Genomic DNA, 19,717 nt, shown 5'->3' on the forward strand with positions numbered 1-19,717 from the left:
CAAAAGTAGAAAAAACTCCGTAAAGTTGAATCACTCATTTGTGGAAGATCAGAGCATGAAATCAAGAAAACTGACTTGATCAGTAAGCCTTAAAATGCTAAGCAGGTAAGAGCACAGTGTCTTTTAGGTTATGGTATCTGAAAAACTGCCAGGATTGAGCTCAAGCAATAGCCCAAACTTTGCTCTCTCTAGGGGGTTGCTTGTTTTCAGCCTTTACAATTTATATTAGGTATATGCCTGTTTCTGGGTCTACATGTTGTTTATCAAAACTAAAGACGGAAGTGGTTTTGTGTGCCAAGTAACCGGCATATATCACTTAGGATACCCAGGAGGTTCAGGAAACTTCTTCATGAGACTGATACAGTGATGAGATAGAGGAAGAAGTCATAAAGCTAACTGGAATTTCCACACCTGGTCTTATGATTTATTCTGCTGAAATCTCATTTTCTTGAACTGTTAATGTTTCCCTAATGATAAGAATTGATAAATATTTATATTTGTCAAACACTATTACCTCTGAAGCATACTATCACATTCTCCATTTAAAATATAAAGAAATTGAACCCATGGTAATGATTAGAAAGTTACTCCAAAAGTCAGCAAGTCAGTAAGCTGCAGAGCTGGGACTCAACTATAGAAGTTCTGACTCCAAATTTCACACTCTTTTCATTTCACTATTTTTCCCTAGGCAACAATGTCCATAAAGTAATAAGGATAAAATGCTTTCTGGGAATATACATGTGTAAAATGGATGGTATCATCCTATTTAAATGTGACAGACATTCAGGATAATCTTGAGAGGGGTGGATTTGAAATAAAGCAAGCCTCTGCTTTTATAGTCTCATCTGTCTGCACTTGGTCTTCTTTACTTTATTCTTTTTTTTTCTTTTCTTTTCTATCTTTTCTTTCTTTACAATTTTATCTTTTCTGACTCACTTTCACTATTACTGTACAGTCCTATCAAGAAAGATAAGGGAGGGAATGTAAGAACAAAAGAAAAGGCCATCAGACAAAGTCAAAGGAGACCAAAATATAAGCCACAGAGACAGCAAGAGAAGGGAGGGGATAGGAGAAGGGAACTGATTTTTGGGGAGCAAGGGAAACTGATTTTTGAAACACAATTTTTGTTAAAGCTAAAATAGCTGTTAAATCCAGGTTAATAGAGCTTGTGTTGCCACAACAAATAACCCCCATATTGCAGTAGCTTACAGAAAAATGTTTAAACCTTTTTCATGTAAAGTGCACTGCAGGTCTGGGGAACTTTCCAAGGCAGGACCCCCTCCCTGTGGTGGTCTGGCATTCCAGGATGCTTTGAAGTTATGGCATCTCTACATCTGCATGGGATCCCCACATCATGGCAGCTGGGAAAGAGAAGGCTGGAGAGTTTAGCACTGGCAGTCTCATAAATTGCTTTTACTTAATTTCATTGTCCAAAGCGAGACACACACCTCCCCTCTAGTGGGAGGGAATTTCCATATTCTGTGAGGCTGGAAGTGGAAGAGAATTGGATACTGGTGAATAGTGGCTTTCTCTCTTACAGCGGCTACCAGAGAAAAATACCAATTGTCACTGAGAAAAAAAAAAATGAAATGTTTCCCTCAGGATTTAGCCTATCCTTTAGTTTTCTGTCTAGATTACTGGGTCCAAGGGTAGCTTAAAATCAGAGATAAGGAAGAATGTTGCCTTCATCTCTCTTTTCTGTTGTTGCATTTATCAGTTCATTCGCTGTACCTAGCTTCTTAAAAGCTTTGGGAATATAATGATAAAAGAGTAAGTATTAGACAACATGTATTTCTTTAAATCTCTTTATTATGGAAATGAGATAGAGGATCAGACATTTCATTTCTTTTGAGATTTGTCAGGACACCTTTTAGTTGTGTCAGCTCAGGACATTTGATTTCATATCATGATAATACAATTAAATAGTTAAGAGATGCTTAAAAACAAAGAAGCACAAAAAAAATTATCCTATTAAAGTCTGCCTAAAGATTAAATGTGAATTTAATTTTAGTTTCATAAATTTTTTACATCTTCTTATTTTACCTGGACATTATTTTACATTAGAAGTATTTTATAGAAAAATAATTCCTAATTCTGACTACCACTGCCTAATTTACTCACAGTAAGTTTTATTCTTGTGTTCTGCAAGAAGACATCAGCTTGTCTCTTGTCTTGTACAATGTCATACCACTGAGCATACTTGCACAGTAAATGATTTTGTATAATAGACAGTATTATGTGCTTAAGTACCCATGAGCAGGTGTTAAAATTGGAAACATGTGAAGTATTCTTTTTTGGTAGGAAATAAGTTGCCAGCAGCAAACTCTTCAGGTTGAATAGGGATTCTCTTTCACAGAATAAATAAGTATATATATACACACATATATATGTACATACATATATATATACACATATGTTTATATACATAAACATATATATATGAGATTTAGAAGTATGAGATTTAGATATACCTATAACTGTTTAGATAGATAGATAGATAGGTAGATAGATAGATAGATAATAGATAGATACTCTAAATCTCACTTCAAAATAGTAAGATAGGTGTTTGATTGAACCTCACCAGTCTCAGGATTTCCAGAAATCTCTTCCTGATTACCCTTTCTTCTTTGTACTACTATTCTTCCTTAGCTGCCTTTATCTTTAAATTTTAAAGTATTATATTTCTTGATTTCCTGATGCCTTATATCACCACTTGCAATGTCTGGCTACTTTTGGATTAGCATCCATAGAGAGATGTAACACACTCCCGTGAATAGACTGATCGCCACACGCCCTGTCTAATAAATAGCTCTGTAAAATGTTTGCTTGCTCGTCTCCCAAATACACATTGTTTATAATTATAAACTTAATAATATTAAATATTTCCCTCTATACTTAGTATATCTTATTTATCTAAATTATCTTCAATGTGACCTGTCCTAATTGTTAACCTATGTGGATATAAGCAGATTTTGGGGAGAAAAGAGTCAAGGTAAGAAGTTCCAAGAAGTAGTCAAAGAGAAGAGGAATCCTAAGACAATTTGATGTTCACAAAGGAGAACTAAAAGTAAATTTTGAGTAGGTAATATCATTATTTAAAACACCTGAATGTGTAAATATATGGGCATCTTTTAAAGAAATAGTATTTTTCACCAAAATGTTCTCAATTTGATTTGAGAATGTGCTACTTATCATTTCTTGTATGCTTACTATCCCCAGCACCAAGTCCAAATCATTTTTTTGGTACAATTTTTAGATATTTAATATGAATTTAAGATTTTTACTTTTGTTATGGCATTTAAATATATTTACACGTTACTGCTTACTATAATTATACATATTAGACAGATATTATAAACATAAATATATGAAGTGAGCTAGTTTTATGTAGATTTATCATGCTCATATTTATATCACCTTCATTCTTGAGTAAGTTTCTCCATATAATTTTCTTTTGTATGTACAAGTTTTTGCTCATCAGATTGTGCCTTTATTGTGCGCTCAGTATTGTACTGTTATTTGCTAAAATTCCTATTAATAGACATGATATGATTTTTAGCATTATCATAAGATGATATGAGTTGGAGAGTAACTTAGAAATTAACATTTATTTGCCTAAACTACCTAATTCCTGATAACTCAACTACAGAAAAAATTTAAATTCATTGTTCAAATAGTCATGGTACTACCAAAGGAAAGTTTACATCTCACTTGTATATGAAATTCAGTGTTACCTAGTTCCTATCATTTCCTTATTTTCATTAACTACTTAGTAAGAATTTTCACATATTCCCAGTGATTGTGATAAAATATTTCCAGGAATAATGTATTGTTATCAAATATCATTGCACTGTAATCTCACTAGGAATAAATGACAGAAAGAAAATGCTGATGTCCTTCTGGAAAAATCACTGGACAGTTTTGCTGATCAGAAAGCTACAATAGCAGCATCCCCATTTGTACTTCTGAAAATGCTCTTCAGTTCGCTAGAGGAAGATTGGCCACCCACTGAAGTCTCAGTAACTAAACCAGATGAATACATTCCAGAGGAAATGGCACCCAGTTTTCTTCCTCTATTTTTTTTTTTCACACTTCAGGGACCTGACAACTGTACAAAGTGCTCCCATTTTAAGGATGGCCCGAACTGTGTGGAAAAATGTCCAGATGGCTTACAGGGGGCAAACAGTTTCATTTTCAAGTATGCAGATCAGGATCGGGAGTGCCACCCATGCCATCCAAACTGCACCCAAGGGTAAGCAACTTTACTGGTCCAAAGCTTAATCATGTGCGTATTACTAATCAAGAGGTGCATACATGCATTTTATCCCTGGCACAGTCTACTGGATACATAATATGCTCACGCAAAATTCTATTCATGTTTATATAATGTGTTGATTTTAAGAGAACTCCTTTCTATAAGAATGCTTTATGGAATCGAATTTATACCCTCTAAAATAGTTCTGTTGAACATTTTCCTGTAACTTCTATTGACACCTTCGTGAAGCTGGTATCAGGTATACTTTGTATGGAGTGTAGAAATTCTTCCAAATTTTACTGAGGATTAAAGATATCAGAAAAGACAAGTAATTGTACTTTTGAGATTCACGCTTAATAAATCTTTAACAGAGATTTTCTGTTTCTGTTTCTTTGTTGTTACAATCACTTTAAAGTGAAGGTCTCTTTTTGATAAATGCTGCCTTGTATTACTCCTTCAGCAAAATATAAGCAAAAGCAGAAAAAAGGAACCTAGTGATATGTATTTTAATAAAAATACAAGTACATTTTGTGAAAGTGATTCTATTATAGGTTAACCTACAACCTAGTGTTTCTTCAACCGATATAGGACAATTCAAAGATGGGTACACATTTTTCTACTTTTCAAAAGGATGCATTGTAAAATGAATAATAATTAGACTACTTTTGATACTGATAACAGTTGAGTAACAAAGACATATTACAGAAAGAAGAAAAGCACTGAACTATAAAAGAAATAATGTCACTTCATCGAACAAATCCCAACAACTATTTCTTTAAAAGACAGCAAATCTCTTTTAATAAGGACTTTTCCTTCTCTTTCCTGTAGAAGGGGAATAAATTTAGAATCAAGGGCAGTTTCACATGCTCTGTCCTCCTTCTGTCCAAAATACCTCTTCTCCATTGTGAGTGCCCACACACATGTGCACACACACATACAAACACACAGAGACACTTGTGGAGAATCATCTTGGGTGCTTTAGATCTGGCAGGAAAGTATGAGATTCCATAAAGAGATTTTCTGCCAGAGTAAGGGCTGGCTGTTAGGGGATATTGAAGAAGTTAATCAAGCAACATCATTTTCTGCCAAGAGGACATCAATTTGCAGATGCTGCTACAATTTCCTGCAGGTCAAGAAATCAGCTTAATTCACTCTGTGAAGTGGCAGATCCTCAAAAGGTAAAGTAATATGCTGCCATTCAAATTCAGCTTGGAAGAGCTAATGCCACCTCACTGGTTTGAGGATACTGAAATAGTCACATAGACACTCTGCTTCAAGGAAATTAGAAAGAATAAGCTGCTCCCCTGGCGAGTTTTGGGCACACTTCAGTTAAGGGTATTTCATGAAGATACTGGTATTGCTGGAGCAGAAGGGTCAGCAACAGAAAGGGAAAACGTTGCCTGCTAAAATAATCATCCACAAGAGGGTTTTATTGTTTTGCATCTAAAATTAAACAAACATTATTCAATGTAATGTTGATGTCAACAGCTGTTGCCATTCAAAATGAGACCTTTTGCTGTTTTTGCAAATCTAATTACAACAAAGCCATTAGGGAAATGAAAGTGAGATCACAGAGCCGTACATAGTCTGGATGTGTGGCTGGTGTGTCTTCCTCTCAGTCCTTTTAAATCATGATTATATAATAAAAGAAAAGATATATAGTGGGGGGAAAGTAGAAGGAGGGACAACGAATAGATCAATTTACCACAGTAACAAAAGTTGGATGTCAACCAAAAGGGAGGATGAAGGTGTAACAGGAAACAAACCTGACCAGATCACTTGGGAACCCTAGTAAATAAAATGATGACTTTAAATTCACTGGTGCAGAATGATGGTGAGACAGAATTTGACTAGTGTACTCCCTGGCATCTTCTAAGGTAAATGGATTCTGTAATGACTGACTTAATCCCGTCAGTTTCTTGTCTTTGTTTTCATTTATCTTCCTGCCATCCTTTTTCTAACAGCATCTGCATTGTCCAGGTTCACTCACTTCCTAAGAGTTCTGTGGTCTCAGCCTCAGAATGGAATTTAGGATTTGGGCATTTCTAAATGCTTAAGCCCTCCTCTGTACACTACTGCAGTGCAACACTGTGCTTTGAGATCCTTTTAATGAAGCAATGAGGTGCTCTATGCATTCAGTCCCTTCCTTTCAAATTGAGCATGTAGAGATAGAATCTTTCCCTAGGAAGATCATAGGGGCAGTAGGGATGATGGGACAAGTGACTATTTTTATTCCTAAACATACATAATAAATGACCTATCAGTAAGCGTGAGCTCACCATGCCAACTCCACTTTGGAAAACAGCTTTTCTTTTATATGCCAATATTATGTCAGCTGGATAATTCAGGAACCAAGTTAATGGAAATAGTCTTTCAAATCATTTTTCAGAAGGAAGTTCTTACTTTGAATACTGTTTAATGATCATCTGAAAGTAAAATTATCATGTAATACCTTAAAAGCCCTTTTACCACTCTAAAAGCACATTAAATGTATTGACTCTAATAAGTTCTTTAGATGTTTTTAAAATAGGTGATCCATTTAGCTAGTACCTATCAGGAGAGTCTCACTAATATTCCTAGAGGAAAAAAAATAACATTGTCTCCTCTTGCCTTGACTAGAGAACTTTTATTTTATCAGCCTTTCTCATTTCATTCATTCTTCAAGTTTGTTATATTGAACACCTGTTGTGTATCAGATACAGTGATAGCTAAGTTCAGAAATAAGCAAGACACAGCTCTTGATCACTAGGAAGTCACAGTCCAGTGAATTTTTATTCTTACAATTTATATCCTTTCATCAGAGATCCCTCTGTATTTTGAAATGATTAGCAAGAATTTAAAACTTAGAAATGATATTCATATTTGAAATTAGCAAGGTAGAAATTTTAAAAGAGGACATGTAAACTAAATTTAGTGTGCAGTTGAGTAGTCGTAAGGGCAAAGATTATAGTTTCTTTACTAATATCACTTGCGTCCATGATGAATGTCAATTTAATTTTTGTTTGGAGACGTGAACTGGGATTTTTTTTGTTTTTTTTTCTTTGCGGTAAGCGGGCCTCTCACTGCTGTGGCCTCTCCCGTTGCGGAGCACAGGCTCCGGACGCGCAGGCCCAGTGGCCATGGCTCACACGCCCAGCCGCTCCGTGGCATGTGGGATCCTCCCGGACCGGGGCACGAACCCGTGTCCCCTGCATTGGCCGGCAGACTCTCAACCACTGTGTCACCAGGGAAGCCCCGGGATATTTATTTTTAATAGGGCATCTTTAAAAAGTTCATTAAAAGTTTTTAGTAATATTAGAATCATGATTTGATACTATTAAATTTTCTATATGCCTTAATATTTTCCTCATCAATTCTTTTTATATTTTTAAATGTATGTAATGAAAGAATTTCCATTGCTGGAGAGAACAAAAGAAGGGCTGCTTGTGGAATTATTGTCGATAACTTCTGTAATGAAATTTTAAAATATTTTTCCATTTTAATTTCAAAATTCAGAGAAGATCTTGTCAAAATATCTCAACTATGTTACTTGTATGGGTATATCAAGGTGTTCATAAATCAGTAAGTACAAGCAAATGTTAAACACAGCTCAATATTTGGAATTCCAGTTTTTTTAATATATTAACATGTTACAGTTTCTCTTTCCGAACTTTCTGTAAAGTTTCTACTTTAGAACACTAATTATCTAGAGAATTGTATTATTTCACATCTTTATTCAGTCTCTTATTTGGGATTTTGACTCTTCAAAAGTTTAATGTTTCCATTATTCTTTGATTTTCCTGAATCTATATAAATTGCATGTGCTAATTATTGGCTTATGTCAAGTACAAAGAGTTGAAATAGAATATACATCTTTAAATACACAGTGATTTGTATTTAGAAAAAATGGGACCACACTCTTATTCTGTCTTCCATTCTTGTTTTATCCTCTACTTATAAATACCTTTAAATCTCAAATACCCTACAAAATCTCCTAGACAAACTTTCTTGACCTCACACCCCACCCCCTCAGTAGCTCTTCCCTTTTCCCTTGCTTCTATTCTCTTATTTGCAATTTGCTTCTCAACTCACAGCAACCTAAATTCTAGTGACCTTGACTATGACAACTAACATACTCTTAGTAGTTCTTTTACTAGACCTCTCTTGCACTTGACAACGATCGATGATCATCCATTTCCTGAAGTTTTTTCATGATTTGGCTTCCATGACACTGCAATTAATTGATTTTACTCAAACATATTTTCCTATGTTTCTGGCTTATGAGCTCATCTTATGTCATTTACTAATTATTGGAGTTCCTTGAGTTTCAGTCTCAGTCTCTGCTTTTCTCACTTTATAGATCCTTCTTCAGCCATCACATCCACTTACATGATTTCAGCCTTCTCCTGTATGATGTTTCAAAACTGGATCATTGTACCTGTGCCTCCTGCTTCCCTCTCCTCCCCCCACACTGTCCCCTCCACCAGACTCATCTTTCCAGATGCTGAGGAACATTTCTACCTGGATGTAGGAAAACCACACTAAACTTTAGATACCTAAGACTGAAACTATCAACCCTGCTTCCGGAACACACACACACAGAGGAAGGTATTCCTCCTCTTGCATTCTCTCACTGATGGTACCACTATTCTCAAAGTTAGAAGTATGAGTCATCTTTAACTCCTTTGATCTTTCCTCTTCCATCATCAAATCAGCCACCAACTACTGTTTTTTTTTTTTTTTTTCCGCATACCTTTCAAGGTATTCCTTAAATCCAACTCTGCCTCTATCCTAGTTACTGTTTCCCTAGTTTAATCCTTCATCATCTCTTACAGAGACTAAAACAGTCTCTGTGCCAAAGGAATCTGTCTGGCTCCCAGCTGATTAGCCTTCAGTGGGCAAAGAGATCAATGTATAACACACATCTAGCAATTTCACAACTTCTTTAAAACCCTGCGGTGGTTTCCCATTGTTTGTTCCTAAGCAGGCAGTCTTCAGTTCTGGTTCCTTTCTAGTGATCTAGCTTCTTTTTTTCCTTCTCCCTGTTGCCTCATAATGTTGTTCTCTAACTATTCAGAATTATTTGTAGCTGTTCGTATACTCTCTACCCTTCCTCAGATCGATGCTTTTGCTCCTGCTGTTTCTTACCCCTTAGAAATTATTGCCACCCCAATCCTGGTTATCAGGACTCTGAACTCTGAACTTCAGTTTTCTAACTTCTCCGAGGGTGTGACCCCAACCTTCTGAAACTCTGTGTCCCTCCTCCACACTCTCCTAAGTCACTGGTTCGTATTCCTCATTATATTTATCGTATTGTACAATACACATATGTTTATGCATCTGTCTCCTTCATTAAAGTTTGAGCTCATTAAAAATAGGAAAATGTCTAATTCATCTTTTTTCTCCCCCCAGCTCCTAGAATAGTAGGAACACTTAGTAGGCATGTGACGGAGTTTTTTTTTTTTTAATGGATGAATGAAAATCTTTCATTATTCACTCTTTAACTTTCCCCTCAAGTTAAAGCTTACTTTCAAATACATTTATCTTTCAAAGGTTATAATAAATACATATTACAAACTAACCATAGCTTTCAGATTATCATTTGGAAGTAAGAAGTAGACTATTAATTCTACAAAAATGGCACTACTGTATTTTAAGAAAGCATTTTGAAGAAGGTATAACTGGAAACTAGAAAAAAATAAGTCCTTTGGAATAGAAGAAAACCATATAAGACAATTTGCAAACTTTTATACTAATTGTTTTTTATTTTTAGAAATGGTTTTGATTATGAATTTTGGAACCAATTCAATGCTATGTGCTCTATATTTTTATTTAAATTTCTTATTTGCTTTTTTTTAAAAGCTTTTTTCACAGTGTATTTCATGTATTTCTGTACATTAATATTTTTCTAAGCCACTCAAAGCCAATCCTCAAAAGAAAAATAATTTTCCACCTAGTAGGAATATTATAACTTATACTGATGAAGGAGGAAAATAGTGACTTAATTATTATTATACATAGTTATATTTATTTACGTGTTACAGAGTTTTCTAAAGATATAATGGACAGTCTGGCCTTATACAAGAGCACCTTATTACCTCATTACATAATGATTTTAACTTCAACTTCTTTTTCAGTTTTAGAAATTAGAATTTGGAAAAAATATTACCAGAAGAATTAGACAGTTCAATAAATCATAGCTGTACAAGGAATCTTGATACTGCACTGCAGCTATATGTGTTTAATGAGAGAAAAGGGAAAGAAATACAATTCAAATTTATTGGTAGATGGAAGAAATATCAAAATCAGAATTCTGTGTACTTATATAATTTTACTTAAATGTTAACCTCTGTGGATTCTTTACTTACCTGAGTCTCAAGTTATTCATTTCCTTGGGGAGTATTTACTTATTTTTTATTGTTTGAGTTAGATATTATGGCAGTTTAAAAACCTGTTTTCACTTGACTGTTATGGCACTGATTTTTTAAAAGCAAGTATCAAGATAAACTGCAGTATGGTGAAGCCAGTTATTTTGCTTGTTAAATGAATTCATGTTTAAACATAAGTATGTTTTAAAGACAGTCACAACCAAGGAATAGAATAATGTGATTGTGTAAAGTATCCATGAGAATAACGTTAAAGCACATTAACTCATTTTCTGCTAAAATCAATCTTTAATAATAAGTATTAAGTGTCAGGTTATTATATTATATTGAATAGCTCATGTTTTCTTTTTTATTGATTCTGTTTTTTACTTCAGCTTAAAGCCTTTTAGAAGAAACTGTATACATGAAACCAATTATAGCCATTGAAATATCAAGTTATTCATCAAGACATAATATCACCAATGATTCAAATGAATGTAAAGTATTAGAAATGAGCAATATGTGCTTGGAAATTATCCACAGAAACAGAGTACAGTTTCCTTTACTGTGGACTTGTTTCTTTGTATTCCATTTGTGTAGTATTTACAATTTATTTCTGGGTATCCATCAAGTACAGTAACCTTCTCACTAGCTTTAAATCCATGATATTCAAAAATTGTCTATTAACAATAATTAAGAGTTTGACACCATCGGTATTTGTCTTATATCTTCTTTTTAAAAATGACTAATTTTTCTTTCCTTGTATTTTTAAAATTTGGATCTTCTGCAGGTGCATAGGCTCAAGTATTGAAGACTGCATCGGCCTGATGGATAGGTACTTGGTGTGCTTGCTTCCCATGTTCTTCCTCCAAGGCTCCATGTGTGAGCACTGGTGCATGTGTGTGCATGCCACTGTGAATGGAGAATGATGTTTTCTGTTCTGTAATTGCCTGCAGGTGTAGCGGTCCTACTAGTCATGACTGCATTTACTACCTTTGGACGGGCCATTCCACTTTACCACAACATGCTAGGTAACATCTACCATGTTTCCATTTTGTCACTCAAATCCTTTCCCCGTTATCATGGATAAAAAGTACTAACCAGTTGGGTGAAATTTATAATACGTTAAATCAGGGAGTTGTGAAAGAGGCATGTAACCCTTTACTTTTCAAGCCACATTTCTTACCTCTTCTTCCTTTTTTCATTATGACTGTAGAATCCAAATTAGTAATATCATTGATTTTTAATTTTGTAAAATTTAAACAATATTTTAAATATTAATCTAGAGCTTTAATAGTATTTATATTCTTAATTATGTAGATGCTTGCAAAAAATATTTTTAAGAGTGTAATTTGCAGAATTTGCAGGTGTTTGTTACTTGATTCAATTTCTGATTTTATGTTATTTTGAACTGGTTGGTATATTCCCTAGGCATAAGCATTACTATAGACTAAAGGCAGTGTAGAAAATATTTTGTGCAGGTGAAATTACAAGTTAGAATTAAAAAACAGAATATTTCACTAATGTTTATACAAAAACCTATACATAAATGTTTGTAGTGGTTTTATTCAAAATCACCAGAACCTGGAAATTACTCAAATGTTTTTTAACTGTGGTATATCTGTACATTGTAACATTACTCAGCAACAGAAAGGAACAAACTGCTGACTTACACAAAACATGGATGGATCTCAAAAACATTAAGCTAAGTGTAGTGTTAGATTGTTTATTTGAGATTTTTCTTGTTTCTTGATGTAAGACTGTATTGCTATAAACGTCCCTCTTAGAAATGCTTTTGCTGTGTCCCATAGGTTTTGGGCCATCGTATTTTCATTGTCATTTGTTTCTGTGTATTTTTTAATTTCTTCTTTGATTTCTTCAGTGATCTCTTGGTTATTTAGTAGCACACTGTTTAGCTTCCATGTATTTGTGTTTTTTACAGTTTTTTTCCTGTAATTGGTTTCCAATCTCATAGCGTTGTGGGCAGAAAAGATGCTTGATACAATATCAATTTTCTTAAATTTTCGGAGGCTTAATTTGTGACCCAAGATGTGATCTATCCTGGAGAATGTTCCATGTGCACTTGAGAAGAAAGTGAATTCTGCCACTTTTGGGTGGAATGTTCTATAAATATCAATTAGATCTGGTCTATTGTGTCATTTAAAGCTTGTGTTTCCTTATTAATTTTCTGTTTGGATGATCTGTCCATTTGTGTAAGTGGTGTGTTAAAGTCCCCTACTATTATTGTGTTGCTGTCGATTTCTCCTTTCATGGTTGTTAGCATTTGCCTTATGTATTGAGATGCTCCTATGTTGGGTGCATAAGCATTTATAATTGTTGTATCTTCTTCTTGGATTGATCCTTTGATCATTATGTAGTGTCCCTCCTTATCTCTTGTAACAGTCTTTATTTTAAAGTCCATTTTACCTGATACAAGTATTGCTACTCCAGCTTTCTTCTGATTTCCATTTGCATGGAATATCTTTTTTCCATCCCCTCACTTTCAGTCTGTATGTGTCCCTAGGTGCGAAGTGGGTCTCTTGTAGACAGCATATATATGGGTCTTGTTTTTGTATCCATTCAGCCGGTCTGTGTCTTTTGGTTGGGGCATTTAATCCATTTATATTTAAGGTTATTATTGATATGCATGTCCCTCTTACCATTTTCTTAATTGTTCTGGGTTTGTTTTTGTGGGTCTTTTTCTTCTCTTGTGTTTCCTACCTAGAGAAGTTTCTTTAGCATTTGTTGTAAAGCTGGTTTGGTGGTGCTGAATTCTCTTAGCTTTTGCTTGTCTGATGACTTCTTCATCGAATCTGAATGAGATCCTTGCTGGTTAGAGTAATCTTGGTTGTAGGTTTTTCCCTTTCATCACTTTAATTATATCCTGCCACTCACTTCTGGCTTGCAGAGTTTCTGCTGAAAAATCAGCTGATAACCTTATGGGGATTCCTTTGTATGTTATATTTTGTTTTTCCCTCGCTGCTTTTAATATTTTTTCTTTGAATTTAATTTTTGTTAGTTTGATTAATATGTGTCTTGGTGTGTTTTTCCTAGAGTTTATCTGTATGGGACTCTCTGTGCTTCCTGGACTTGGGTGACTATTTCCTTTCCCATGTTAGGGAAATTTTCCACTATAATCTCTTCAACTATTTTCTCAGACCCTTTCTTTTTCTCTTCTTCTTCTGGGACCCCTATAATTCGAATGTTGGTGCATTTAGTGTTGTCCCAGAGGTCTCTGAGAATGTCCTCGGTTCTTTTCATTCCTTTTTCTTTATTCTGCTCCTCGGCAGTTATTTCCACCATTTTGTCTTCCAGCTCACTTATTAGTTCTTCTGCCTCAGTTATTCTGTTATTGATTCCTTCTAGTGTATTTTTCATTTCCGTTATTGTGTTGTTCATCTCTGTTTATTTATTCTGTAGTTCATCTAGATTTTTGTTAAACATTTCTTGTATTTTCTCAGTCCATGCCTCCATTCCATTTCCAAGATTCTGGGTCTTCTTTACTATCATTACTCTGAATTCTTTTTCAGGTAGACTGCCTATTTCCTCTTCATTTATTTGGTCTTGTAGGTTTTTACCTTGCTCCTTCATCTGTGACATATTTTTTTGCCATCTCATTTTTTTTTTTTTTTTAATGAGTGAGATTGTGTTCCTGTCTTACTGGTTGTTTGGCCTGAGGCTTCCAACACTGGGGTTTATAGGCTGTTGGGTAGAGCTGGGTCTTGGTGCTGAGATGAGTAAATCCATGAGACCTCACTCCGATGAATATTCCCTGGGGTCTGAGGTTCTCTGTGAGGCCAGTTGTTCAGACTCGGAGCTTCCAGTGCAGGAACTTCGGCCTGACCCCGGGCTCGTGAACCAATATCCCACAAGCTGCCTGAGGCAGCAAAAGAAAAAAAAAAAAAAAAGCAGTAACAAAGTAAAAAATAAAATTAGACTAGGAAACTAATAGATAGGTTAGGAAGAATATAAAAATAAGTGGGAATGTAAATTGATACAACCACTATGGGAAAAAGTATGGAGGTCCTTAAAAAACTAAAAATAGAACTACCATATGACCCAGCAATCCCACTACTGGACATATACCCTAAGAAAACCATAATTCAAAAAGAGACATGTACCACAATGTTCATTGCAGCACTATTTACAATAGCCAGGACATGGTACCAACCTAAATGTCCATCGACAGATGAATGGATAAAGAAGATGTGGCACATATATACAATGGAATATTACTCAGCCATAAAAAGAAATGAAATTGAGTTATTTGTAGTGAGGTGGATGGACTTAGAGTCTGTCATACAGAGTGAAGTAAGTCAGAAAGAGAAAAACAAGTACTGTATGCTAACACATATGTATGGAATCTAAAAAAAAAAAAAAATGGTACTGATGAACCTAGTTGCAGGGCAGGAATAAAGAGGTAGACATAGAAAATGGACTTGAGGACATGGGGTGGGGTGGGAGGGCAAAGCTGGGGCGAAGTGAGAGTAGCAGTGACATATATACACTACCATGTAAAATATTTAGCTAGTGGGAAGCAGCAGCATGGCACAGGAGATCAGCTTGGTGCTTTGCCACAACCTAGAGGGGTGGGATAGGGAGGGTGGGAGGGAGGCTCAAGAGGGAAGCAATATGGGGACATGTGTATGCATATGGCTGATTCACTTTGTTATGCAACATTAACTAACACAGTGTTATGAAGCAATTATACTCCAATAAAGATCTATTAAAAAATAAAAACATTAAGCTAAATGAAAGAAGCTAGACTTAAAAGAATACATAGTATAGGATTCCATTTATAAGGCATTCTTGGAAAGGAAGAACTATGGAGACAGAAGTCGATCCGTATTGCCAGGAACTGGGAGGTGGGAGATGAGTTGGACAACAAAAGGTCATAAGGAAATTTGAGGAGATGAAGGAACTGTTCTGTATCTTGATAGTGGTGATGGTTGCACAAATGTATGGGCTTGTCAAAAATGGTCATTCAGTTTAAAAAAATGAATTGTACTGTATATAAATTATACCTCAATAAATTTGACTTTTAAAACATCTCATATTTAGGAAAATAGTAACTTTACAATGTTATGTGGAAATATTGTTAGCTTTCTTTATGAAACAAGTTAATTGTATCTTTTGGAAGAGAGAAAGTAGTGCTAAATTACAATTAGCAAAGCAACTGTTTTGGATAAAGCACTGCCTTTTCATGTAAAGTTTTGATTGAAATATAACATATATAGTGTAAAAATACATAAAACATAAGTGTAAAGCTCAGTGAATTTCTCCAAATGAAACATTTATGTAATCATCAGCCAGATCAAGAAAGAGAATAGTATCAGAACGAGAAACACTTCTTGTGCTCCATTCTGAGGGTAACAACTGCCTTGAATGCTAACAACATAGGTCAGTTTGCCTGTTTTTGTACTTTGTATAAATTGAATCATACACTATGTCCTCTTTACATCTGGCTTCTTTTGCTAAATATTATATTTATGAGACTCATCTGTCATGTAATTTAGTTGTAGTTTTTGTTTCAGTTATATGGTATTTTGCCTTTAAATGTTTTTAAAACAGTCAAATGAGTGATATGTCTTATTAACAAATTATTTTAATAAAGTAGATAGAGAATTAAACTCTAAAAAAAAAAAAGGAATGTGATAGAGTTAATTGACTTATACAACAGTGGCACTTTGGCATTTGGGCATAATCAAGACCAGTTAGTACAGTCGTTCAGAGCAAGGTCAAATTATGGGAAAAAAAATCAATAAGAGAGAGACAGAGAGAGAAAGAGGGAGGGTAAGAGAACCTAAGGCCCAAACTGCAGTTTTATAAGCTAGTGTCTATTTTAGATTGTTCCTATATACATGAAATATTTTTTCCTCCTTGAGCCTTTGGTTGAGTCACTGTACTATCACTTTGAAGCATGTTTTCACATTTGTTTTGATGATTTTTTAATAATTATCACAGCCAATTAACGAGAGGCGATGTAGTATGGTGGTGAAGTGTGCTGTCTTTGGAATTCAATTTTCTGAGTTCAAAGTCAGGTTCTACCATTTTTTAGATGTGTGACCTTAGGGAAGTTCCTTATATTATCTGAGCTTCACTTTCTTCATTATACAATAGGAATATTAATATCATTCATAAATTGGCTATGAAGATTGAATGAGTCTATAAAACAGTGCCTGGTTTAAATTAATCACTCATTAAATGCTATTACTTATTATTTCTCTAGATATCAAATATTTTAAACGTTGAGGATGGAGGAACATATCCCTCTAGGGGGAGGGAAGTCTCTCAGAGTCACCCAGGGAGCTTTGATATGTCCCTCTACCTCTTTGATAGTCCTTTGAAGGAAGGGAGGACATTTCTTTCTTCATCTTGAGAATCACTGTCATAGCGAGGGCCACTGGTACCAATGGCAGTAGGTCATAGGCAGAGGCATATGCAGAGACAGAGAAAGAGTTAAAACCATAGTGATGGGTGACTTGTGGTTTTCAATGATAGTAATTGAGGTTATATAACTCAGAATCATAGTGTATCTTATAGATCTAATATTTGCAACATTTAAAAAAAGTGGTTTGGGAATTTTCAGTCCTCTTGCTTGCATAGATTCCCAGGCCATTCCGTATAGTCTCAGACTAATACACCTAATTCAGATGAGTTTTGTCATAAATAGGTGACCATAAAGAGCAGAGGTTCTTGAATGTGAAAGCCTGAGTTCAAGTGTTGACTCTACAATATTTTTTATCTGTAAAATGGGGACAATAATGGTAATATTTAAAATGAGAATCCTTATACCTCATAACATTGGTGTGAAGATTAAATGAGATAACGCAAAGGAGCCATTATCTAGTATATGTTCACTGGTGATATTTATTACTCTAGTTGAAATATTAGCAAAACAGTCTTTTTAAAAATCTCATGATGTTGTGTTCTATTAGTATTTTATATCAGGGCATTAATCCAATAGTTCAATGGCTATGGAATTAACATATCAAAATTTCTCAGGCTTTAAGTACTTAAACTTTATATCACACTTCTAAGTATAATGATCTCAAAGAATTGGTAGTAGGTAACTAATTGTTCCTTTCAGAAAACTCTAGATATCTTTAATTAATACCTGTTTTGAACTTAAATTTAAAGCAATGTGACTCTGTTCTTCAATTGTATTGACTTGTTAGATTTGATTGACTTGCCAGAGGCTGTTTATAAGGCAATTTGGAATTTACATGAAAGATTTAGCTTGGACACTTTGGAAAAGTATTTATGACCATAGAGCATTTTGACATGGATTGGGTGAGAAGTAAAAGTAACAGGTACCTCCTTTTTCAGGTCCTTACTATTGCAGTAAATGCTTACCTCTCTGAAATGGGGTGGGTATATATTTAATTGAAAGCAGGTGACTAGTCTAGTAATATTCAGATCATTTTCCATTTTTAAATTCCATCACAGTTTTCTTTAAGCTTCTGTCTGAATTGATTAAAATAAATGTTACATAATAGGAGGACAAAACTTTATATAAAATAATGTTTTAAGTTTCATAAACCATGCTTTAACTGGGAGATAATCCAAAGCCTAGTTTTTTTTTTAGTTACAGAAAATTACATTGAGCGTGTCAATGTGGCCATTTCAAGATATTTAGAGTTCATACTCCCTACTGCCCCATTATGCTATATTCTATTTCCTAAACCAGCAGGAAAAGAAATTGAAGATTTAAATGAAAACAGGTGAAATGTTTCCAATCTTGATCGACTTTCATTTTCTAAGCAGTGTTATTCTTTCCCGAGCCTGCAATTTGTGAATTGGTTTTCCACACTCGATTTACCTTACAGGCTGCTGCTGGAATTTCTTCTAGGAAGATTGGATAGGACAGTATAGAATTTTTTTTTTACCTGTAGCCTCCTAGAATATGCTACTTATAGTGAAAATAATACTTGATATTTTGAAACGTCTCCATTCTTTCCTTATCTGAAATAAATGCCTTAAAAATAGAATTTAGCTTTGATGCTCTTCCTTCCCAATCAAGGATCTTATGAAGAAATATGTTCAAAAAGTTTATTATTAATATTATTTTTTGTATGCGATTTATTTTAGCTTGCATATATGCTGTTTTCATATAGATTCTGATAAACAATGTATTAGATTCTATTCTATTTTAGTTTCTTTGTCAAACATATCTCCAAAGCTTTTTTAAAATCCTTACTCCATTAGAGACTAAACTTGTTCATCTCAGCAAGCAAAGTCTCTATTTGGCAAAGCATTTTTTTGTTAGCTAGCAATTCAGACTGTAAACTAATAATTTTTATTGAATTTGTGACAGAAATTATAACAACTACTAGATATATGTTCAAGCATTTTAATCTGGCTGTTTGTTTCAACTCAATTATCCTGAATGCTTCACAATATGAAATAAGGTAATTGAACTTAGTTTAACTCCCTAAATCTCATATAGCCAGATATTTGAAACGTTTTATATTCCTGTCGCATTTTAATGCCTGTGTCACACTTTTACTTTACGATATAGCGGTTATTACCTAAGAGGTCACATAACGGCTTATTCTTTAGCAATGTGACCCATGTGTGATATATGAGAGAGATGATGTGATATTGTTGGCACCACTTTCACAAATGGCACAATCCTTTTTCTTTGTTTTGCCCCCAAGGAACTTAATTCTTATGTCCAAATCGAACGGTCAAAGCTGCCTGTAGATAGTTACCTTATTTGAGTGACAGTTGTGATATGATCCCTAAATACAATAAATAAAAGCACACAGGCTTTTTATTATAAGTCTATCCTTAGTTCACCATGTTCTAGACACTAAATTTACTTTTGAATTAAAGAGCATTCGAAGAGGTGAAGGAGAGTGTGTGAATTTCTTCTTTTCCAGCTGATTTGGGTCCCACACTTCCCAGTACGCATAAAATACCAAAATTGTCAAAGAAGCATAAGGCAAGAGTAAAACATCTCAGATCAGTTGTTGTTAATTCCTGTTCATACAGTTCAAGTGGTTATTTTAAACAAAAGTATTTAGTGGCACAAGGTTGCATGAGCGGCTTTTATAATGATACCAAAATGCCCACACATTGTTACAAAGCTTTTACAGATCCTGGAAACATTAAT

At 34.5% G+C, this 19,717-nt stretch overlaps 1 protein-coding gene across 1 annotated transcript in view; it reads left to right on the forward strand.

Annotated features, from left to right (window-relative positions):
* Nucleotides 1-19,717, forward strand: part of ERBB4 (erb-b2 receptor tyrosine kinase 4) — a 1,108,236-nt gene that overhangs the window by 838,468 nt on the left and 250,051 nt on the right. Inside the window, exons 15-16 of the mRNA XM_060016164.1 lie at nucleotides 4,098-4,252; nucleotides 11,556-11,630. Of these exons, the coding sequence (XP_059872147.1) occupies nucleotides 4,098-4,252; nucleotides 11,556-11,630 (230 nt within the window). The remainder of the gene's footprint in view (nucleotides 1-4,097; nucleotides 4,253-11,555; nucleotides 11,631-19,717) is intronic.

The sequence above is a fragment of the Delphinus delphis genome, chromosome 7 (assembly GCF_949987515.2).
Source record: "Delphinus delphis chromosome 7, mDelDel1.2, whole genome shotgun sequence".
NCBI lineage: Eukaryota > Metazoa > Chordata > Mammalia > Artiodactyla > Delphinidae > Delphinus > Delphinus delphis.